Source organism: Microcaecilia unicolor, chromosome 3, assembly GCF_901765095.1.
Source record: "Microcaecilia unicolor chromosome 3, aMicUni1.1, whole genome shotgun sequence".
Taxonomy (NCBI): Eukaryota; Metazoa; Chordata; class Amphibia; order Gymnophiona; family Siphonopidae; genus Microcaecilia; species Microcaecilia unicolor.
In genome coordinates this window covers 140,286,803-140,304,229 of record NC_044033.1, presented here as the reverse complement: position 1 = coordinate 140,304,229, position 17,427 = coordinate 140,286,803, and the positions used below count along the sequence as shown (strand labels likewise).

General features: G+C 43.0%; 1 protein-coding gene across 1 annotated transcript in view; it reads right to left on the bottom strand.

The window, feature by feature from the left end:
- LOC115465716 (sulfotransferase 6B1-like) overlaps positions 1-17,427 on the bottom strand; it is a 33,760-nt gene that overhangs the window by 8,019 nt on the left and 8,314 nt on the right. The window contains exons 3-6 of the mRNA XM_030196398.1: positions 15,825-15,914; positions 9,971-10,097; positions 8,231-8,325; positions 2,367-2,523 (exon numbers count right to left, since the gene is read on the bottom strand). Coding sequence (XP_030052258.1) covers positions 2,367-2,523; positions 8,231-8,325; positions 9,971-10,097; positions 15,825-15,914 — 469 coding nt within the window. The remainder of the gene's footprint in view (positions 1-2,366; positions 2,524-8,230; positions 8,326-9,970; positions 10,098-15,824; positions 15,915-17,427) is intronic.

The following is a 17,427-nucleotide window of genomic DNA, read 5'->3' as shown; positions in this document are numbered from 1 at the left end:
TTTCCATTACTTGGGAGGGCTATGCCCTCAGCTTTACAAGCCATTCCTTCGATCCCCTCTACCAGGGACCAGACCTCCTTCCAGTCACCTGACTATATTATAGGAGATCCTCTCAGGCTCTATCTCTGAAGCTACACCCCAAGAAAGAATCTGGATCTGGATCTGCACCCAATTCTTTGCTTACTGTATAATGTCTGGCGGTGGCCTCTTACCAAAATAGGGAATTCACTAAGAAAGGGGGATTGCACTTACATTTGTAATCTGTTTATTTTTTCATAGATTTTATATTAATTTTTTGAAAAAGAATAATAGTAAATAAAAAGGGGGTTATCGCCTGTAAGCATAGGAACATAAGCGCTGCCTTACTGGGACAGATCAAAGGTCCATCAAGCCCAGTATCCTGTTTCCGCCAATCAAGGTCAAGTCAAACTTGGTGTAAATGTCCACGCCTAATTTATGTGTGGATTGGGCATATTCTATAACAGCGTGCATAATTTTTAGGAATGCCTACAAACCGCCCATTCCACGCCCCCTTTTCACATCCGCGTTGTAGAATTTACACGTATCACTTTATAGAATACGTCTAGCAAGTTGTGCATGTAAATTCTAATCAATGCCAATTAGTGCCGATAATTTCTTGTAAGTCACCAATTATTGGCGCTGATTGGCTTGTTATTCAATTAAGTTGTGTGTGGAATACAGAATAAGCCTGGATTTCCATACACAACTTAAGGCGCCGTATATAGAATCCAGGGGTACGTGCAGACAATGTGCACTCTCTCCCAACAGTGCACATATTACATTACATTGATCTTATAAGCCGCAACATCCTCTTCAGTTCCATGCGGATCACAAAATAGCAAAAAAACAAACAAACAGCATATTCAGCTGGAAATTTATATTAAATCACATAGGGGCCCTTTTACTAAGGCGCATAGGCACCTACGCATGTCCAATGTGCATCAATTTGGAACTACTGCCCGGCTGCTGCGTGGCCCGGGTGGTAATTCCATTTTTTACGCACGTCTGATACATGAGCCGAAAAATAGTTTTTATTTTCCAACGCGCATCGCTAACTGGGCGGTAATTGGCAGTGTGTGTATGCTGATGATTACCGTCCGGTTAACACGTGAGACCTTACTGCTACATCAGTGGGTGGGGGTAAGGTCTCGGACCCAAAATGGATGCGCGCCAATTTTTATTTTGTCGCATGTCCATTTTTGGCTAAAAACAAAAAAAAGGCCTTTTTTGCAGGTGCGCTGAAAAATGGACCTGCGCATGTTCAAAACATGCCCCTACACTAGCGCAGGCCATTTTTCAGCACTCCTTTGTAAAAGGACCCCATAATAAACTATACATCAACCCACTGTCTGCTCAAATAACACAGCTTTAAGTTGCCTATGAAACAACAGATAATTAGTTATTGAATGAACAGCTACCGGAAACAAATGCCACAATGAAGCACCTTCTATAATTACCCTAATCACTCCCTTCCTTCCTTCTTCTTTCTTCCCTTACTTAATCTCTGCACAATACTAACTGTATCTGATATCCTGGAATGTCAATGTTAACAAAACTATGTAAGCCACATTGAGCCTGCAAATAGGTGGGAAAATGTGGGATACAAATGCAATAAATAAATAAATAAATAAATAAATAGGGAATGGAAGCAGAAAGCTGCCTAAAATACTTAACTGATTTCAGTGACGGAAATTGTAAAGAAACCTGCCCTCTCAACAAAGGGGTGGGGAAAAACTATGAAATAAAAAGGTACAGTTCCCTGCAAAGGAGGAGTGGCCTAGTGGTTAGGGTGGTGGACTTTGGTCCTGAGGAACTGAGTTCAATTCCCACTTCAGGCACAGGCAGCTCCTTGTGACTCTGGGCAAGTCACTTAACCCTCCATTGCCCCATGTAAGCCGCATTGAGCCTGCCATGAGTGGGAAAGCGCAGGGTACAAATGTAACAAAAAAAATGAATAAATAAAAGACCAGAAAATTATTGTACATAATTTAAACTGTGAACAAGCAATTATAGGTAACCAATGTAACTTATAATAATAAGGAATACCTGATTCTTCCCTTCTTAAAGAAAGGTAACTCTAATTGCCAGATTTTGTACCATTTGGTAACCTCTTTGTTATTAATTTTTGTACAGCCTGTTTATATGCAAAGCATCACAATGCAAATAACAGCTCATCCTTACTGGTTAATATTATCTGGATAAGTTTACTGCTCACTGGACTGCTGAATATTGGTCTCTTTAATTTGGGGATTAAAGGGTTAATCTTGGCATTTTCTTTTTGATGCCTGGATGATTCTCTTAAGGGAAGAAATGTTGAAATTCCAGCTTGTAGCCTGAAATTTTACCTTTTCGGAAGACAACATGACCAAAATTGCCGTGGGTCTCCCGAGATTTTGCTTTCATATTTTGAAAAGTGCTCTTGTCTGCAATTTCCTGGATCTGCTCCTGAGTTAGAGGGAGCCCAAAGAACTCAGCTATCTGTTTCACTCCCGCCACCAGGTTCTGAAAAGGTAAAGGTCGCAGTTCAAACTGCATGCAAAGGACACCTGTCTTCATTGGTATGCAATATGGCTTTTCTCTTTCTGGCATTATAATGTCATGTGACTGTACTTACAGACATTCTGATTTATAAAGATGCTCCGAACACTTCAACAGACACACATACTTGACCGTCTCTGGGAAAAGATGACTAAAGTAGCAGATCCAAAATGTTGAGTGACTAATTTTTCATGTTATGGGTTCATAAGCAGTCTGCAAAAGTTACGTTTGAACTTTTGTATTTTTTCACTTAAAAGGATGGGGTTTGAAATGTTATATCACAAACTGTTTGCTCTAACAAAATTAATTAAAATCTCTTTTTTTTGTTGTTTCTGGAGACTTTAGTCACCTTTTCCTAGTGATGGTCAAATATTTTGGATGGATTATCCGCACAAAATAAGTAATACATTACACACAATACATTTTCCTCTTTTGCTTCAGTGTACTATTTTGTGTTTTGCGAATGTAGTTATAATTAGGCACAATTTTGTTTGCTTTTTATTTAACTTAAAGAAACAAATATATTTTCTAGTGAATTCAGGGGCCCTGCAAGTGCCATGGCAGATTGACCCCTAGTGGTAAGACTAGGGCCATAACCACCATTTTGATCTCTTGCAGCTACAGGACAGGAGCAGAAAGGGATTGCTCCCACCCCATCCACTAGATTACCTGGGAGATTAGGGGGTGGGAGGGGGGTTGAGTATTGCTTGGGGGGGGGGGGCTTGTATTCATGGGAGGGAAGGGGATTTTTTGAAGAGGGATCTCTTGGGGGGGGGTGGGTAATGTTCTAGGGATACTATTGGGAGGGGGGGTTACTTCATTAGAGGGGGATGGTTGAGATTTTTTATTGTAAGTACCATGGCTATGCTAGCAGACTTCCAATAGTACAGCTACGTTATTGGCAGGCCTGACAGCTAGTGTGTGGTAACGTCCTGTGTGCTGGCTGTCAGCAATGACTTTCTCTCTACCTATAATCTGACCCAATACTGCTCCAAAAAGCAAAAACACCAAAGGACACAAGAATTCCACAGTAACCACAAAAGCTACCAAAAGAAGTGGAAATAGCCAGCCACAATGTCCAGGAAGGCAAATGTTTTATTCTTTGAACAGAAATTGCTGATACACCAACCCAACACGGTTCATGTTTCGACAAACACAGTCTTCGTCAGGGGTTCTTTCAAGCCAGCACCATACAAATGGTCACACTCAAAATATCTGAACAGATAGCATAAAAAAATTGTGGCGGCACAGTGCTCCACATTTTCATAGTCCTGCGTATGCAATTGCACTGTGCTGCCGCGAGTTTTTAATGCTATCTGTTCAGATATTTTGAGTGTGACCATTTGTATGTTGCTGGCTTGAATGAACCTACTACTACTACTATTAAACATTTCTATAGCACTACTAGACTTACGCAGCACTGTACAAATCAACATGAAAAAGACAGTCCCTGCTCAACAGACTTGAAGACAGCCAGAGACTGAGACTGACGTACCGGCTCAGGGAGTCTATTCCAGGCATAGGGATCAGCGAGATAGAAGGAACGGAGCCGGGAGTTAGCAGTGGGGGAGAAGGGGGACGACAGGAGACATTTACCCAGCGAACGGAGTTCATGGGGAGGAGTGTAGGGAGAGATGAAAGCGGATAGGTACTGAGGAGCTGCGGAGTGGATGCACATGTAGGTCAAAAGCAGAAGTTTGAACCGTATGCGGAAGCGGATAGGGAGCCAGTGAAGCGACTTGAGGAGAGGGCTAACGTGAGTATAGCGACTCTGGCAGAATATAAGACGCGCAGCAGAGTTTTGGACAGATTGAAGAGGAGATAGATGGCTGAGCGGGAGACCAGCGAGAAGCAAATTGCAGTAGTCTAGGCGAGAGGTGATAAGGGTGTGGGTAAGGGCCCTGGCAGTGTCCTCGGAGAGGAAAGGGTGAATTTTGTTAATATTATAGAGAAAGAAACGACAGGTTTTGGCAATCTGCTGAATATGAGCAGAGAAGGAAAGAGCGGAGTCAAAGATGACTCCAAGGTTGCGCGCAGACGGGACAGGAACCCCTGACGAAGACTGTGTTTGTCGAAACGCGGACCATGTTGGGTTGGTGTGTCAGCAATTTCTGTTCAAAGAATAAATCTTTTGCCCTTCCTGGACATTGTGGCTGGCTATCGCCAATACTGCTCCAACCTAGGCTAAGCACCTTGCATGGGATTTTTACTATGCTGGCTGGTTTTAGCATGCAATAACTATTAGCACAAATTTGCGCTAGAGGTGTGCGAGGGGATGGGGGCAATGGGAAACCCGCAGAAATCAGTGGGAATGGGGGCAAAAAAAGTCATTGCTACCAAGGAGATGGGAGAGGGCAGATCCAAAGTGAACGGGGGCAGGAGGGAATGGATTGAAAGTGAATGGTGATGGGGACAACTACTACTACTACTATTAAACATTTCTATAGTGCTACTAGACTTACGCAGCGCTGTACAAATGAACATGAAAAGACAGTCCCTGCTCAACAGAGCTTACAATCTAAATTGGACAGACGAACAGACAGCTCGGGATGGGGAAATTGCAGCGGTAGGGGTGATAAGTGAGGGTGTTGAGTAAGAGAGTCATAGTTAGGAGTCAAAAGCAGTAGCAAAGATGTGGGCTTTAAGCCTAGACTTGAAGACAGCCAGAGACTGAGCCTGACGTATTGGCTCAGGGAGTCTATTCCAGGCATAGGGAGCAGCGAGATAGAAGGAATGGAGCCGGGAGTTAGCAGTGGGGGAGAAGGGGGACGACAGGAGACATTTACCCAGCGAACGGAGCTCACAGGGAGGAGTGTAGGGAGAGATGAGAGCGGAAAGGTACTGAGGAGCTGCGGAGTGGATGCACTTGTAGGTCAAAAGGAGAAGTTTGAACCGTATGCGGAAGCGGATAGGGAGCCAGTGAAGCGACTTGAGGAGATAAGATTATGTTCCCATGCAAACCTGCAGAAACTTGACACCAACACCTCAGGTAAAAAAAAAAAAAAAAATTGAACGAGGAGCTCAACTTGATGAAAACTGTTGCATATGTTTAGCTATTTTTGGCAATGAGGGAGACCACTGATAAACTAGTGAGAATATTTGTCAATTTGTTTTGAGCATTTTGGCAGAGAATAATCTCCATTGAGCTAATCTCATCTATATGACGGATAATGCAGCTAATACGAAAGCAGCATTTCGAGATGAGGTCTGGACTCCAGCCATCAAATAACCTCCCCAGTGAGGTAAGCGAGCTTATAACATTGTGCAAGGAGGTGGTTACACTTGCTAAGCAAATGAAAAGTCAACAGTTCACTGAAGAAAATGCTAAGGCAGTGCGAGTCAACTGACTGGAACAGCATTCTATCGACACTGAAATCTGTGGCAGAGAATATGGAGGAGCTGGGTGCAACTGTCACTGAACCAAGTACAAACAAGCGGTTCCTGACCAAACTGTACACAATTGATGACTTCTTGCTGGTAGTTATTATGGTTGGAACCATTTGACAGGGCTACAAAATGAATACTAAGGTGCTCATTTTCAAAATGGCCAAAAAAACGTCCATCTGCTGGAAAAGTCTAAATCACAATTTTCAAAAAGGAAGAATTGGAATGTTTTTCACTGATTTCATCTAAATAGCAAGCAGGTGTGTTTTAGGTGTGACAAGGACAGGACTTGGGCGATCATGGAACAAGAAGAAATGTCCAAGGCAAAAAGAAGGATGTTTTTGTCTCAATTTGTTTCAGTCGTTTCCAAGTTACAAATAGGTGCTCTGACTGGCCAGATGACTACTGGAGGGATTAAGGCATGATCCCTCTTCAATCCACCAGTGGTCACTGACCCCCTCCCACCCCCTCTATGAAGTGAAAGTGACAGTGGATACCAGGATGTCTGACAGCTGCAGGTATTATGGGTATATCCAACAGAACAACAAGCAGGTCCCTGGATTTGCCTAGTGGTCAGTGCAGCAGAATGTGCACAAAGGGACCCAGGTCTATATCCGACTCTACCTGGTGGAAACTGTCAGCCCTCCGGAAACAACCAAATACCTACTGAACCTAAATATAGGATACACCTACAGGCTGGAAGGTGATTGTAGTTGGGTACAAATTGGTATGCTAGGGTTTTTGTGGGGTTTGTGTTCAATTCTGGTCGCCGCATCTCAAGAAAGATATAGTGGAATTGGAAAAGGTGCAGCGAAGGGCGACTAAAATGATAGCGAGGATGGGACGACTTCCCTATGAATAAAGACTAAGGAGGCTAGGGCTTTTCAGCTTGGAGAAGAGACGGCTGAGGGGAGACATGATAGAGGTATATAAAATAATGAGTGGAGTGGAACAGGTGGATGTGAAGCGTCTGTTCACACTTTCCAAAAATAGTAGGACTAGGGGGCATGCGATGAAACTACAGTGTAGTACATTTAAAACAAATCGGAGAAAATATTTCTTCACCCAATGCATAATTAAACTCTGGAATTTGTTGCCGGAGAACATGGTGAAGGCGGTTAGCTTAGCAGAGTTTAAAACATGGTTAGACGGTTTCCTAAAGGACAAGTCCATAAACCACTACTAAATGGACTTGGGAAAAATCCACAATTCCAGGAATAACATGTATAGAAGGTTTGTACGTTTGGGAAGCTTGCCAGGTACCCTTGGCCTGGATTGGCCGGTGTCGTGGACAGGATGCTGGGCTCGATGGACCCTTGGTCTTTTCCCAGTGTGGCATTACTTATGTACTTATGGAGGGCTCACAGTACATCATACAGGAGTTTTGCTGGGAAGTGTACCTGGGTACCACTGTTTACAGTCCACTGCACTGACCACTAGACTGCCCATTTGCTCTGCAGAGACATCTGTATGGCCATTTCTCTCACAATGATGGTGCAGGGACAGGAAAACATTGATTGGGGATGGTGAAGGGACGGTAGCACATGATGGGGATGAGCATGGGGTGGGGATGGAATAGAATGGACTGGAGAGAGGTGGGGATGGAGACCAGATTATGTCCTTGTGCACACCTCTAATCCATGCTAACAGTCACTGTACACTAACTTCTTAGTAAACAGACCTTCTTAGTAAAAAAAAGGTGCCTGATTGACAGCAGTGGAAACCACAGTTCTATATTTATCCATTGACTTGGTATAGAGTAGAAACTGGTGGTCATCCTTTGGTAGGCAAGGAGTTCATCAGACAGCATCTTTTTTGCTGGTTTCAATGAAAAATGAGCTTCATTTAACAATTTTTTTTTTGTATTTGCTCAGCAAATTTCAACATGAATCCCATGAAAATACATAGGAAACTATCAAAGAATGTTCCATTGGTCATAGTCAAACATGAAGAATACATTTCTTAATGAAGCTGACAAAATGGAGTGGAGCAAAACAATACAAAGTTAATCAATAGTGCAAAGTCAGAATCTTCTAATCCACCTACATATGCTTACAGATAGAAGTCATGATTCAGCTTCTTCTGAAGTTGTAAAAGGCACCATAGACCAACAGTTACTAATATGCTGTACGAGAATAATGCATGATTTTGGCCACATAACACACATTAAAATGGCAAAGATCATCCATAATTGACTTTAACACACATTTTGGTAATGTAACGTGAGGTACATAGTAACAAGATACAAATTTAAACAGCAGCAAAATGTTGTATTCTGAGCCTTCACCTCTTTTAAGTCTTCGTAGGTAACAATCAGAACATTCTCATCATCGAGGTATTCATTCCAAGCACACGCATGTTCAAAATATGAGCTCCAGCAGACTGCAATGAACAAGACGATGAATAAAACTAAATCACTAGTGGAAATGGAGAAGATCAAAATATCAGCACTATGAAATTAGGACCTATTTGTTCTTAATGAAGCAGGGTCATTTGTTTGATTTACCATTATTTGAAAATTGCCTTTGTATTAATAGATGAAATCTCTTTACCCTGCATTGGAGAAAATTATACATGCGAGCATATTGCATAAACATTTTTGGACATCTCTCTTTGAGGCAGCATTGCAGCGTAGGACTGCAGCAGCCTATGCTAACATGAAAAGTGGCAAGTCTTGTGTGTTTTCATCTGGTGCAATGGGTGGGAGGGTAGGATGTGCAAGGGAGCTACTAAATACCATAGTTTTTTTTGGGTGGGGGGGGTGGGGACTAGATAAAGGTTGGATGGGAGATGCAAAGGAGCCACTGGGCCACCATGGATTTTTTTTTTTTTTTGGAAGGAGATGTTAAATTGGGAAAGCACAAGGGAACCACTTGGACCTTATGGATTTTTTTTGGGAGCGGGGTGAGGGATGGGGTAGGAAGTGCAAGGGGACCACTTGGGCCACCAGGGTTTTTTCTAGGTGGGGAGACAAAGAATGAAAATGACACATCACACTACACCTAGGGATAGTAGCATCTCTGCAGCATACCAACAACATGATGGACATCCCAAGGAATTATGCATAAGTTTGAAGCTTTTAAACATAAATTTTGACATTTTTGGCACATAACATGGCACATAATTCCCTGGGGTGCATTTAGACATGTCTGGTTGGACTTAATCAGAGCATCAGACAGCGGACACAAAGGCAGCTACTAAGATGTCAACCAGAGAGGCTGAAGAAAGGCAGGCCAGAGGTGGGGAAATTAATGACTGAGCTCTTAGCTCATTTGGAAATAGATAAATATGAAAGGTGCCATATGAGGGAAAGATTATCCTGGAGTAAAATGTATGGTAAATAATGTGAATAAGGCCATAACCTGTATAAAGGGACAGTCTATTAATATCACAGAAATTAATTGAATACAATACTGTATAGCAATGGGGTAGCCACCTTGGCTTAGGAGTGAGGCTCATTTACTGTCTCAGTACACGCAAAAATAATTCCCTGGCAGTCAGTATCTTTGAATTTGCTGACAGCTGCAGTTGTTGAAACACCACCTTTTATAAAGTTACTGTCAATCCTAATAAAACAAGCACTAAAGTATACCTCTCCCCCTGTTGAAAAACAAATCAGGGGCTGTGAGGTAAGTAGAGTGAGCCCTTAGCAGCCAGCAGCATACACCTGTACTTGGTGAGGACATGGGAAGGGGACTACATATGCTTTTTCTTCCCACTACATGCCTCACTCTCTGTTGATGTTATATGGTGCTGCGATTAACAGCATGGCTGTAAAGTAAGTACTGTGAGCCAAACAGGTCAAGGTCTTAGCTGAGTTCAGAGTGTGTCGTGTGTAAGATAGCAGTATGGTTAAGAAGAACAAATTTGGAGGTGTAATACAATATAGAGATCTTTTTTCCCATCAGTATTTTTTAATTCGCATTTTCTGAATATTGTATAATTCGAATTTTACTTCAGTTATCTAGTATAGGTGGAGAAATCAAGGAGTTTCCAAATATAACAAGTAGTCATAACTTCACTGTACCTTTTCCACTTATGAAGTGCTGGAAGAACTCATCCCAGGAGCTGAAGTTGGGAAGCAATGCATTATTATTATAGAAATGGAAATATGACACCGCTGTATCCTTTGGATTTCGAAAGATCACCAGTTTCTGTTAACGGGCAAAGACACAAAGGTAATCAGGCTTGGCGTTTTAGAGATGTCATAAAAAATATAGCTATTCAATTCTACTGTGTTTTGTCACCATGGCTTTATTACTATGTTTCATGTAATCACCAGTGTTAAGAAAAAAAAGTCACCAGAAATAGGCTGATATCTTTGTATTTGTGTGAGGCCTAAGAACAAATTCTCTATATGCAATCTGATTGTCTAGATAATGATTTGCAATCATTATCTAGAGAGAGGGGGTACCAGCTGAGCCAACCATGACATTGGAGTGGGCTACAGGTCAGGCGAAAGGGGTTTTGCACATGTGCATAACTCAAGAAGGAAAAGTTATCTGCTCTTATGACTGTAAAATCAAGCCTGAGATGCCATCAAAACTGTATGCTGAGAACTATCATACTAACCGTTACTTAGTTCTAATTTGTTAAATAAAGTTCAGTTGATTTTCTTGACTCTCCTGACTACAGTGTAGTCTTGGGTTTGATTCAAAGGGAACCTGATGTGAGTAGTACACACCCAGTCTCCTGAACCCCAAGGTCAGCTCTCGGAGAAGACTAGAGAGCTTAACCGGCTGCATGAGAGGAGCGGGTTACACAGGAACACCAGAAGAGGGCCAATATGACATCCAGACTGGCTGGAGGGCCCTACAACACCTGAAGAAGGCCAATATATCACCAAGAAACCCCCTGAAATCTATAAAACACTTGAGGAGTGCCAACACAGCAGCAAGATAGGCTGCACAAGCCCAGGCAGTGGAAGATGGGTGAGGCCAGCTAAGTTGTGTGCCTGCAAGTTAGAGTTCAAGCACAGAGGACTTTTACTCCAGCATAGGAATCTGTTGTGAAGATCCCCCCTGGGCTGGAGGAAGTATTCACAGACTGCTTGGAATGAGATGCTGTGGGATTGAGAAAGAGAACAGAGCAAGAGTTGTGATGAAGGTCCCAAAAGTAGTGCGAATGGGTTAAATGGAAGCAGCACTGCTAGATTTCAGAACAGCAAAGGAAGACCAATGCAGCAGCAACATGGCCTAGAAGGCCCTAAAACATCTGAAAATAGCCAATACAGCATCTAGATAGGCTGGAAGATCCTACCACTTGAACTGTAACACCTCAAGGAATTGAAGACTTCTGTCTTTGAAAAGAGCCAGGTGTCTGTTACTAAGGCAATTTTGAAGGACCTGAAAAACTAGTGTCTTAGAGTGGGATAAAATCAACAATTAAGGCTCAGGATAGCCCTTCTGGAACTCAGTTTTTCAATGGCATCCTTAAAGGGCTGCCAAACCAACAAAAAGAAAGTCCAAATCTCCTGTAAAATAAAATGAAAACCACAAAAAGAGCGGAAGATGAACCAAAACAGACCAGAGAATGACCACAGGGAGTAAGAGCACCAGAAAAGTAACCCAACACGGTCCATGTTTTGGCCACCAGGCCTTCCTCAGGGGTCTTGAATTTGACGTTTTACAGATGCACCTCTGAGATACTCATGAAACGAAAAACAAAATACGTTGGTGCTGGCACCAGCTTATTTTGTTTTTCGTTTCATGAGTATCTCAGAGGTGCATCTGTAAACGTCAAATTCAAGACCCCTGAGGAAGGCCTGGTGGCCGAAACACGGACTGTGTAGGGTCCCAATAAACTTTTCTGGTGCTCTTACTCCCTATGGTCCTTCTCTGGTCTGTTTTGGTTCATCTTCCACTCTTTTTGTGGTTTTCATCCTTAAAGGGCTTCAGGACTTCTAATCTTGATGTCACAGTGGACTTTTGGTACCAATCTAAGGGGTGTGATGGGTGAGCATTTACTATGTGAGAAACAGGAAAAAGTTGGAGGCAGCTTCAAGACCTGCTCATTCAGGATATTGGCACCAGGTGGAATTTCACTTATTCGATGATGGGGAGGTTAGTGAAGCAATGGGGAGTCCTGCATTAGATAGCATTGGACACTAAGGGGTCCTTTTATTAAGATGCACTAATGGATTTAGCATGCACTAAATTATAAGACACCCATTATATTCCTATTAGCATCTTATCACTTAGTGCATGCTAATAGTTAGTGCATACTAAATCTCTTAGCACACCTTAGTAAAAGGACCCCTTAGTGTCCAATGATATCTAATGCTGGACTTCCCATTGCTTCACTAACCTCTCCATCAGACCCAAGATAATGGAAGACAGATATAACCACTTTTATGCAAAATGCTGTTTCAAACCTTATTCTGTATAACTGCTTATAATTTGATGTTTGTTACACAATACAACCTTGTAAAATAATTCATAAACTAATTTTTGTAAAGTTTCATATGGCCATATATAGAAGATTCACTCAACATTTTTCATTTATCAGAATTAAAAAAGGCGTGGGATAAACATAGAGGATATCTAATTAGAATATGAATGGTATAAAATAACAAAACTTAAAAGGTTGCATGTGTGTTTGCATGTCAAGTGGCACTTTAGGTGGTGACTCTGGCTGTGAAGAACTAAGGCCGGTGCTGGGTAAGCTTGTATGGTATGTGTCCCATATATGGCAATCCGGTTTAGGGCTTTGACATAAACTCTAGTAATTTGGAACGTGAGGACAGTGCTAGGTAGACTTTTATGGTCTGTGTCCCGCAAATGATAAGATGGATCTGGATAGGCTGGAACGGGCTTTGATGGCAACTTCAGTAGTTGGAACCTAAGGACAGGGCCAGGTGGACTTCTATGGTCTATTCCCAGAAATGCCAAAGAGAGACAACGATGAACTATTTTATATCACATTCATTGTTCATTTAATCATGACTTGTTGTCACAACTGTCAGGAATAGTGAGCCCTTGGACCAAAGCCGGAGTTTTGGCAAACAAATCACCTCGAGGGTGGGACCAAAACAGAGAGGGAAAGGAAGGCTCCCGAAGCACCGAGCAGCTTGCACGCTTTTCACTGCTGCTGCTACCTGCCGGCCACTGTAACCCGATGTCGACGAGGTAAACTTTTAAAATTCAGAGGGAGGGGGAACTGGAGCTCGGGCAGTCGGGGCGGGACAAGTTCAGGAGCGCCGCGTGGGGCACCCTTGAGCGCGAGGCCCTATGCGGTCGCCTTGCCCTAAGTCCGGCCCTGGCTGGAACTGGAGTTTGGAACAGGCTTGGCTGGAACAGGATACTGAAAGGGACTTGGCTTGGCAGGGAACAGGGACAGAACTAGCTCAAACACAGAGCAGGAGCAAAACCTGGCTCAAACACACAACAGGAACAAAAACAGAGCTCAAGAGCCAAGATGCAAACATAGCAGAATAAGGGAAAAGCTGCTTCTAATACACAAGTCAGTAAAGGGGAAGTGCTCTAAAGAGCCAGGTCACAAACACAGCATACAAAGGGTTAAAGTAGGCTACAAGGAAGACAAACAAAGAAAGAAAGAAAGAAGCAAGGTGCTTACCAGCACCCACAGCTAGGAAGGGAAAGGTCAGGCAGACTGAGAGGCAGCAGACACAGCTGCATAGCAGTGAAGTAATCAGGGACTATGCTGGCTTCTACAGACTCTCAGAATAAACAGACAAGAGCTACACATGCCCAGAAACAGTACAAGCAGAGCTTGAAACCAAAGCTAATATAGGTTTCTATGGAACTTTGGAAGGTTAAGTGCTTTGAAAATATGCCTATAAGTGAACTTAATGAGGAAGCTTCATTTTCTGTCAGTCCTTTTACATTTTTTTTCATCAGTATTTGCTTATTTTGTTACATTTTAATTGCATTAAACATAAAATTGGAAAAGCATTGTCGCACATATACTCATGTATAGATATCCAGGTGTAGTGAATACATGCGTACACGTACACACGTATTGAGGAAGCATTTCTGGGCGTAGGGTTAGGGTGGAGAGTGCACTTGTTTGTGCAATTCTAAGTGCAAAAAAAATGTACTCGGGTGCCATATATAGAATAGTGCATAGCGCTGGGATCCGCACAAAACTTTTAGGTGCAAAGATTTACACCAACTGAAACTGGGTATAAATCCTGGCATATAAGTTAGGCGCAGATCCCAGGAATTCAGTAATACTGCGTGTATCTTTAGTGAACACCCCTGACCCACCCATGTCCTTCCTGTGACCGCATCCCCTTTTCAATTGCTTGCTATAAAATTTAAGCATGCATCTTTCTAGAATAGCACATAGCAAGATGCACACATAAATTCAAACTGGTGCAAATTAACGCCAATAATTGATGGCTAGCACCTAATTATGGACACTAATAGGCTCATCACTCAAATAAATTGCACATGCTAATTGTGTGCGCACCCAAATTTGCATACGCAGTTTTGAGGGCCATATACTGAATTTGGTGAATACAGTACAGTGATACCTCAGTTTTCGTCGATAATCCGTCCGAAAACAATCGGCAAAATCCGAAACCGACGAAAACCGAGGCAATTATTTCCATATGAATCAACACTGGAAAGCAATGGAATTGTTTGGCTAGACGCACAGGGTGATGCTCACACAATGAGAAACAACGCCACACTGAGCAGGAGAACGCGTGGGTCGCCCTTTGTTTTCGCAAAATTAGCAGCGAGGTCACGTGGGCACGCTGACGAAATCCGAGACAAATTTTTCACAGAAAAAAATCGATGAAAACCGAAACTGACGATAACCGAAGTCAATGCAAACCAAGGTATTACTGTATTTTCAGATTTTAAAAGTATGCAGGTACATTTTCATGGGAACCCCCCCCCCCCCCACACACACACACACAAATAGCAGCTGCAATTTTGTGTTCGTAATTTTCCCAAATCAATTTCCAAGCGAAATGTTTACCAAAGTGCTATCGTGGCAAAGCATATAAAGAGGCATGAGGAGGCATGCATACAATGTTCAAAAGAATTTAAACATAAATAAAAATGATTCCCTTTGAAAATTTATATAAAGTATGCTATTGTGTTAGTTACTCCCTTCCTGTATCATTTATTTGAAAAACAGCATGCTAGGGCCCAGAGCCATTCCCGATATGCCCCCAAGTCAAAGTTTGAGTAATATATTATACTAGGAATAAATGCCCGTTTCTGAGGGAAATGAAACGGGCGCTAGCAAGGGGCCCCCTCCCTCCGAGCTACTTGCCTAGTTCGGTGTTCGCGTCGCTGTGTGTGGGTAGGGTTTTGGGGTTTTTTTTGTTTGCTATGCCTCCGTGCCTGTGGCGTTTCGGTTTCGGGCCTTGAGTGTTATAGCTCCGCCCTCAACGTCATGACGTTTCGACGCGAGGGCGGTGCAGACACTCCAGGGCACACCGGATATCTCGGGCGCCTCAACTTCCGTGGAGGCTTCAGAACGTTGGGGTTGCCTTTTATATAGAGAGATATGAATTTATAATTGAAAAAGAAAACGAGTTTGTTGTTTGTTTCTGCTAAAACTAAAAATTGTGTTGATCTCTCTCTTTTGAAGAATAAAACATGACATATAGCAGAACTCAATCACAACTTGACAATGATTACAGTATGAAGAAACATGAGATTGCTCCCTAAAATGTACTGAGGGGAACATTCAGGCTGATAATACTCTCTCTATAAATAAACAGTGGAAGAAATCTCAGTCCTCCAATGAAATAAACTGTGAAATCTCATTTAATTTATTTCTCAAATACTGCACATCAAGCACTAAGGCTGCTCAATGCATCAGAATCAACCCAAAGGATGTAGAGAAACAGATTCTGTATCTAGAAAATGTTGATAAGAAAAACACAATGAGGTGCTTACCTTTGTTTTATTTGTAAAGAATGACTTGGGGATGTTATCAGGGTGGAGATGAGATGTTAATACTCTAGGTGAGGGTTGCTGATTCATCCTCTTTAAAATAGGAAGAAAAAAAACCAAACAAACACAGGAAAATTAAACAGGGCTTTTGCACACAAGGATATATGGTAACAGTAGCATAGCCTGACCTGTTATTTTGGGTGGGCCCACAATTAAGTTAGGTGGGCCTTCCAAAACTTCCCCTTCCCTTTATCCTGCATCTTGCTCCCTCTCCTCTGCCCCTGGATCCAGAATTTGTCCCCCACCCATGGCCTGGCAACTCCATCTGGTGCACTACATCTCCTTCACAGTCGGCGGTAGCAATGCACATCCACATCCACTGCCTGTGCCAGCCCTGCTGGCTTTCCTCTGTTATGAACCACCAGAGAGGAACAGGCAGTGACATCAGAGAGGGCGGTTCGTAGCAGAGGGAAGCCTGTGGGGCTGGCACAAGCAGTGGATATGCATCTTTGCCCCCTCCCATGAAGTAGCTGAGGTACACCAGGAAGGGGGAGGTTCAGAGGGAAGGAGATTTGCCGGGCCATGGGCATGCAGGAGCACATGTCGGATCCGGATGTAGAAAAGGGAGAGGGAAGCAAGGCGACCACTGCTGAATTGTCTTGGGAGGGGCAGACAGGATGGACTTGAGCCAAGCATGGGTGGGTCTGTGCCTACCCAGGCCCACCTGTATCTTACACCACTATGTGGTAGGAAGGGCTGAATACATTACGATTGACCAACACAACCTTTTCTGACTCCCAAACTGGAGAGTCCTGTTTCTGTAGCAGCAGGGAAGAATGTTCTTCCTTATTCCTCTTGTATAATGGTGAGATGAAGGAGATAACATCAAGAATCTGCTTCCTGTCTCTTAGAACCCAAGCTTGGAACTGAAACTTTTCTTACAAGAGCTCCCACCTACTGACAGGATGTAGACCTGGGGTGAGCGACCTGCGGCCTGCCATTGAATTTTATGTGGCCCATGAGACCGTAAGAATACACAGAAAATGGCCTGCACAAATGTCATTAACCAGCATTTTGTGGTCAGTCGAACTGTTGTTTGACAGTATTAGCAATTGTTTGGAAAGACAGAAGTATACAATATTAGACCATCATGGCAAAAACTGATGTTCATTCAGCCATCACATTGAGTTTTGTGGGCAGTGAATATAAGAGGGGATGATATATTGCCTTTTTGTGGTACAATCAAACCAGTTTACATATTATATACAGGTACTTTTTCTGCCCCCGGTGGGCTCACAATCTAAGATTTTTTTTATTTTGGTACCTGGGGCAATGGTGGGATAATGGCCACTTTTACCAAGCTGCAGCAAAAAGGGGCCAGTGCTTGCGTCAGCACCTGTTTTACACGTGCGCAGAAGCCCCCTTTACCGCAGCTGGTAAAAGGGAAGTCTCGACTTCCTACAGGAAATGGCCGCGCAGCCATTTCGAGGGGGGGGGAGCCCTTACCACCATCTACTGAGGTGGCGGTAAAGGCTCCCGTGTTAACCTGGCGGTAACTGCTGCCCAATTACCGCCGGGTCCAATTAATTTTTGTAGCGCTGGAAAT